The sequence below is a fragment of the Populus alba genome, chromosome 13 (assembly GCF_005239225.2).
Source record: "Populus alba chromosome 13, ASM523922v2, whole genome shotgun sequence".
Lineage (NCBI taxonomy): Eukaryota > Viridiplantae > Streptophyta > Magnoliopsida > Malpighiales > Salicaceae > Populus > Populus alba.
The window spans coordinates 16590754-16598401 of NC_133296.1; the positions used below are offsets into that span (position 1 = coordinate 16590754).

A 7648-nucleotide genomic window follows, 5' to 3' on the forward strand; every position below is an offset into this window, starting at 1 on the left:
ATGCATGGTGTTCCTTGTGTGGCTTTATATAACAAAAGATTTTCAAAAGGGAGGGTCATGATAAACACCAGTTTGCCTTCACACACTATAAATGTGTTATTAATCTATAATGTTTTGTTCTCTACTTGTCTTTGAAAAGGGAGAGTCCTGATCAACTATGCCATCTACATGTCCTTATCTATTGCTTCTATTGAAGTTACGTTTATACTACGAGGAGGTTTAATATCCCTCGTTTTGAAAATTCTCTTAGGATCATGCAATAGAAAACTCGAGATAAATATGGTAAAATAAGAAATAACACATATTAAAATTTATATGGTTCATTTAAACTTAGTTACGTTCACACAAGCTTTAAAAAATTGTATTATGTAATGGGAGGATTATAATCATATTTTTTTATTAATAAAAAGATTGAAAATCTAAATGAAATTTCCATGTAGTCTCTTACATATATTCGATAATTTTAGAAATTTCTATAAAATAGTAACAGAGTTGCACAAACACTTTTTTCAAGTGAAGAATTGTATGACATGCATGGTATCGGAGTAGTCCGACATTATGTAGGATTAGTTTTAATTATTATTTTGTATTTATTTCATTTACAATAATTTTTTTAAAAAATTTAGGATTAAAAATATTATCACTTAGAAATAATAGTGTTGAATTTTAGTTGTTTAATTTAATAAGTTTTGCATTATTTTTGTTGAATTTTAGTATAAAAAAATCAATATAATTAAAATCGAAGTCGGTTACTTTTTTTTTATCAAATGAAAATCAATTAAAATTATTGTTTGTGTTTGAATGTTTAACAACCATTTATATGATCAAATACCCGTCCAATTTATTAGCCTAGTACTTGATAAAGATGATCTCTTTTTTTGGCCATTTATTGCACGCAAAATCACTTGTTGATTGACGAGAAATAGATCCTCCTTGTCTCATGTGTATCAGACATGGAAATAATTAAAACCAGTTGAATAGTTTTGTTGTTGAAAACGTTTGCCCCTTTTGTACGTCTATAACCAGTGGTCACACCGACTCCATTAATTCTTGGCCACACAGATGCATGTTTCATCTTTTCCTGCTGATCAATATTTATCACGGGCTAATTGCATTTTAAAATATTTTTTTTATTTAAATTTATATTAAAATAATATATATTTTTTATTTTTTTAAAATTATTTTTAATATCAGCGCATTAAAATATTTAAAAACACAAAAAAATATTAATTTAAAATATAAAAATTAAAATTTTTAAAAACACTTTTAAAATATTACAATAAAAAACAATTAGGACAGAGGGTGGTGTGGTGTGATTGTTTTTCTTTTAATATATAATTAAATACAAAAATATACCATAAAAAATAGGTTTTTCTTGCTTTTTTGTGTGGATCCCACTATATACAAAAAGTTACTCTTTTTAGAGATTGTTTGTTTCTTTGTTTTAAAAATATTTTTAAAAAAAATTAATTTTTTTTAATTTTTTTATTAACTTCAAATTAATATGTTTTTAGTATTTTCAAATCATTTTGATGTGCTGATGTCAAAATAATTTTTAAAAAATAAAAAAATATTATTAACATGTATTTTAACATGAAATATTATTTAAAAAACAACCGTAACCACACAAGCTCTAACCACATGATAGCAGTTAGATCTCGTGTTGTTGTTTGCTATTATTAATATTTTTTTAAAAGAGAGAGGTTAAAAGCATGTTATTCATCACCTTTAAAAATAACCAAAAATAACCACACAAGGCCTAGGCACGTTGTGTTTGCTTTAGGCATGTGCAACTAGGCTTTTCTGTTTTTGACCATATGTGTTTTTTTAGTTTTTTTATTTTTTTCAAAAAATTTAAAAAAATTTAATGAAAATAACAAAAAGTTTCAGTCACATGTAAACAGGTTTAATAATAAAGTAAAAAAATTTCATATGTCCCCTATAATATTATTTTACATTAACCAAAAAAAGATTCACCATCAGGGGAGCGCAAGAAGTAACCTCTTTGTGTATATATATGGGATGTTTTAAACTTATGAACTCTAGCGTGAAGAATTTAAAACAATGCGGGTTATATATACAAAACTAGGTTTATCTTAATCACCATGCACCACAAGAATTCACAATTTTATCGACGAAAATATTCCGTCAGTGTGTGATTGATAGCACGTCGGTAAATTATTTACCGACGGAATACTTCCGTCGGCTTACCTTTCGTCGGTGATTCCACATTCTGTCGCTAAATCGGTCATAAAAACAAAAAAACCATTTACCGACGGTTTTACAGACGGAATTTGCGCGCAAAAAAAAAAGTTTCCCGCTTCAAAAATACCGATGGATTTTTATTCCGTCGGTCATATCACAAGTCACCGACAGTTACTTTCCGTCGGTAACTTAGTCGGTGAATTATTGAAATACCGACAAAACTTACCGTCGGTAAAGTCGTCAGTAAATTATAATACCGACGGTAAATCTGTTGGTGAGTCATGAAAACACCGATCGAATTTATCCGTCTGGAAATTTGTCGGTGATGGTCGCAGCTACTGTCTAATGCCGACGGATTTATTCCGTTGGTAAATTCCTTTGTAATTGTTTTTTTTTATTTTTTTTTTTATAATTATTTAGAATACATAATATAAAATGATATAAATTAATGGTAATAAAAACCAATTATGCAAATAAAATTTATATTAAGCATCAAAAACAAAAAATAAAAGATAAATAATATTCATTACAAAATGAAATGTTTCAAAAAAAACATTAAATGAAATTTTAAATGTAAATAATATTTATTAAAAATTAATATAAAGGAGGAGGAGGAGGAGGAGGAGGAGGCTGGTTGTTATGCGGCCAAAAAGGATTGGGTGCATATGTTCCACCTTGTGCCATGTTCAAGACCATTTGACGAAGCTCTTCATAGGCCGCTCTTTGTTGTTCAGAATCTGCTCTTTGAGTTGTGTGTATGCCTCTGATAGGTGGTCACACTTTTGCTGCAAGGCCACGAACTCCTTAGATTGGGAGCTTGATACTGACTGGGAGCTTCCGACGGTTGAAGCAGTACGGGTCGTCTGCAAGTTGTCGGCCGTAGTGGAGAGCCCGTAAACCCGATTCTTATCGGGTTCACCTGACGATCCAGCCTCCATCCACAAATCCGGATCGAATTCCGGATGGTCGAAGGATCGTCCCCGTATGTCTCCCTCAACCGATTATTATAGGTCTCCTGAAAATAAAAAAAGTAATCATCATATTCAATTCAATAAACATAATAATAACTTACAAAATAAAATAATTGAACAAACATACCACAAAATGTTGAGCACGACTGTCAACAAACTGTTGCACCCCCTTTTGACAGTCTTGACTCCGCACGTGCGTCTCCACAAACAGCTCCATAGGGCTCGGCTCACGTCCAAGAGACGTAGCCTATAATGAAAAAAATTTATTAACAACAAATTAATTGAACGATATATTTCATTTAACTTAATCTTACCATCCGTTTCGCATGTGCACCAAACGGAACGGAGCCCCCGGTGTGCGTTGTCACCGAGTCATGAATTGGCCGATTCCGGTTGCCAGCACCGGACTGTGAGCGTCGTGTGAACCACTCAGACGTCACGTGCTCAAGATAGTGCGGCCATATATCCTTCGGGATGTATATCGGTTTGAAATCCCTCCAAACCGCAACATCGTTCCAGCCTTGGAACCCCCTATCCCTCGCAGTTTTTTTTGCTTTTTTTGGGCTTCGTACTAAAAATCACGCAACCTACTTCACGCAAGCAAAAATTACATTTCAAAACATAATTTTTTTTGTAAAAAAAAGTTGTATTGTTTTCGATGTTACCTAGTTGCCTCGTGATTTTCCCACACCCTCCTCATAACATTGTTATGTTCCTCGTCCCAACAGAATCGATTCTGTGTATAAAAAAATAATTTTTTAAAATGTTAATAATTTATTTACAATTATATTAAGAATTTATTAGAAATAAGCTAAAAAATATATATTAACACGAACCTCAAATCTGGAAAACCATGCATTGATTTAAGGTATCCATTCAGGATGCTTGGATATCTGACTTTATTGAAGCAATGAAATCTCCATCGACGATTTAAACGCCGAAGATATTACTCGAGCGGCCTCAATGTTTGTGAACCTGAAAAGAAATAAAATTAATTAAATAGTGACTTCATTCATAAATTATGTTTTAAATTTGTTTTTTTTTTTTTTAAAAAAACTAAAACCTTAACAAACTTACATTGAAAGATCGTCCTTCCATTGTGCCTCGTACTTGCGGGTCCATCGATTCCGCTGTGAAGGCACGCCGCTTCTGCGATGTAAAACAACGCTGGAAGAGGCAGCATCAGCTAACGGCGCAAGTGGTGCAGGTGCCTCTTCTTGAGAGGCACCTAAGAAAATATCTTCCTCGCTGCTAGACGAACTTGATGTGACCGGACGTGAAGCTCTGGTTTTCATTCTGTGCATCTAACCAAATTTATATACATAATTATATAATTAAATTCAAATGTTAAAAAAAATTCGGCAGCACCTCCCCTATACTTGGATACTACCTAAATCCACAAACCTGTAAATATTAACAATAACCACAACCAATTGACCCAATCTATACTAATTATTCCAACATATTCAATTAGTAATCCTAAGGTAAATTCAACATTAACAATTACAATTCAACAAATTATTCAATAATTATGCCAATACAACAATAAAATATATTCAATAAATTAAAAAAGAATTATAAACTAACAAGTAAAATCAATGGAAACAATTAAACACAAATTATGCAATAATAGAATAAAATTACTAATTATTCCAACATATCCAATTACTAATCCTAAGGTAAATTCAACGTTAACAATTACAATTCAACAAATTATTCAATAATTATGCCAATACAACAATAAATTTTTAAAAAAATTATAAACTAAAAATTAAAAACAATGAAAATAATTAAACACAAATCATGCAATAATAGAGTAAAATTACTAATTATTCCAACATATGCAATTACTAATTCTAAGGTATATTCAACATTAACAACAAATATTCAACAAATTAACTAATAACAATTATGCCAATACAACAATAAAAAATATTCAATAAATTTTTTTTTTAAAAAAACTATAGACTTTAGGGAAGAAATATGCGTACCTTAATAATGTGTTGAAACAAAAAATTTATCTACATTACAAAAAAATACAACAAAACAAAAAACATAAAAAGCATAAAAATAACTATAAAAAAATAAAGTAAAATAAAATGAAATAGAAAAAAACTCATACCTTTTAATGTGATGAAGATTCACAACCAAGCTTGCTAGAGATTCAACAAAGCTTGAATGCTTGAAGATTTGAGAGGAAAAAAAATCAAAATTCTAAGGTGAGAAACGTTAGAAACGGAGGAGAAGAAAAAATGAACTGAAGGGGCGGTAACGTGCTAAAATTATTATTATTTAAATTAAATCCGTCGGTAACGTGCTAAAAATCTGTCGGTAATTTTTGAATTTCACACTGAATTTTTTAATTACCCTCCATATTTTTCGTGGTCCGTCGGTAATCTGACACGGTCAGAGGTGCATTCAATTTGCAACCTTTGGAATTCACGCATTCTGTCGGTATTTTTGTCGGTAAAATTTGCCCACCGACAACTTACCGACGGACACATTCCGTCGGTATGGACGCCGATAAAATCGTCGGTATGGACGTCGGTGATTGTGGTATTTTGGTGTAATTATTTTTGAACTCTCTGTGAGATGCTGACGGATGTAGGTCCATCGGTATGGACGTCGGTGATTGTGGCATTTTGGTGTAATTATTTTCGAACTCTCTGTGAGATGGCGACGGACGGTGGTCCGTTGGTTTAGACGTCGGTGAATGTGGCATTTTGGTGTAATTATTTTCGAACTCTCTGTGAGATGCCGACGAACGACGGTCCGTCTGTTTGGACGTCGATGAATATGGCATTTTGGTGTAATTATTTTCGAACTCTCTATGAGATGCCGACGGATGGTGGTTCGTCGGTATAGACGTCGGTGATTGTGGCATTTTGGTGTAGTTATTTTTGAACTCTCTGTGAGATGCTGAAGGACTTCAGTCCGTCGATATAGATGTCGGTGATTGTTCAATGTACAAGAGATGTTTTGTTTGTATCGCAATCCATTAAAATTTTTAATTAACTAGTCAAATAAGAATCCTAAACACAAATCCTGTATGTTTATTTTCTCAACAATATAAAAGTTGCCAGAGTTTATTACATTAACTGCTAATGTTCTGGCACACCGTCAATTGATAATATTTTGCAGCATACACAGTCCTTGCACTCGCTTCAGTATCCGGGATACAGGTGTGGAGGCAAGCGTGGTTTTGCAAGTGCAAACAGTGGTTTTGCAAGAGCCATGCTGTCTTCTGCAATGGTAAGGTCGATGCTGGATTGGCGAGGTGGTAAACTCCAAGTAAACGCTTGAAGAAGTCTAGCAAATAGCATGGTAGTAATTGAAGTCCCAAGTGTCACGCCTATGCACCCACGTTTTCCGGTGGAAAACGAAATGAATCGCAGATTATTCTCAGTCAGCACCACCTTCTCCGTTTCATTGAGGTGGTGCTCTGGCTTGAACTTGAGCGGCTCATCCCACACTTTAGGGTTTCTGCCCAGTCCTAGACGGCTAAGCAGAACATAGGAACCTTTCGGGATGAAGTAGTTGGCAACTGTTGTATCGGTGGCCGACACATGAGGAACGTTAAATGGTGCAACAGGGTGAAGCCTGAATGCTTCTCTAGCACATGCCTTCACGTAATTGAGATGCGCAAAGTCTGATTCTTGGACAAGTCTCTCCTTTCCAACCACTCTATCCAGTTCTTCTGTAGCCTTTTCATGTATTTGGGTATGATGCGGCCCATTTCAAGAGAAAAAAATCAAAAATATTTCTTTTAGCATTTTATAATTTTTCCGCATAGTTTTTATGTCATTTTGATTAATATCAGACAGTATTTTTGTGTCGTAAAAATACAAATCCGGTATTAAAATACCTAGTTTTCGTCAAAACTTTCAAAAATACAAAAAATTTGAAATTAGAAAAAAAAATGTATTTTTGCAAACGGCCAAGTATCTCAAAGCTAAAAAATCATATTATGTTTTTCATACACCAAAAAATAACGTTTTAGCATGCATTTTTGTTTTAATAACCAGTTTATTAAAGTCAAGAGAACAGTGGTCAAAATTTCAAAAACAACAAAAATTTTATTTTGTTTTGTTTTAGTATCATGGATTACAAATTTATACGTAAAACATATTCTTGATATTAAAAAGGTTATTTTTTGTTGACAACATAGAACAATTAGGTTTACCCTATTAAGATAAGAAACTCCTTACAGAGGAGGGCTTTTCTTAAATCTTAGACAGACCAGGCCAACAATTAGAAACCACAACCAAACCTTAGATTATATCAGATATTAAAACAATGCAGCTTACCTTAGGTAGGGCGTATTTGGGGTGCTAATACCTTCCCTTTACGCAACCAATCTCCGTATCCGATCTCTAAGATCAGTTAGGGTTCCTAGTGACCAGAATACTAGGTAGCAACTCCCATTCAATTTTTTCACTGATAGGAGACAAGAATTCCTTGTCTCTACACAT

General features: G+C 33.0%; 1 protein-coding gene across 1 annotated transcript; it reads right to left on the reverse strand.

Moving 5' to 3' along the window:
- Nucleotides 1–6340: 6340 nt before the first annotated feature.
- On the reverse strand, nucleotides 6341–7648 carry LOC118032498 (phenylalanine N-monooxygenase CYP79D16). Its single transcript, XM_035037211.1, has 2 exons — nucleotides 7577–7648; nucleotides 6341–6880 (listed from the first exon to the last, which is right to left on the reverse strand). The coding sequence occupies exons 1-2, from the start codon at nucleotides 7646–7648 to the stop codon at nucleotides 6341–6343; spliced, it is 612 nt and encodes a 203-aa protein (XP_034893102.1).

What these genes read in the sequence shown, in the direction of transcription:
- LOC118032498 (XM_035037211.1), bottom strand. Translation starts at nt 7,648, where the DNA reads ATGTGTAGAGACAAGGAATTCTTGTCTCCTATCAGTGAAAAAATTGAA. An exon ending in AGTTGCTACCTAGTATTCTG is followed by an intron (nt 6,881 to 7,576) that starts GTCACTAGGAAC and finishes ATACATGAAAAG; the next exon opens with GCTACAGAAGAACTGGATAG.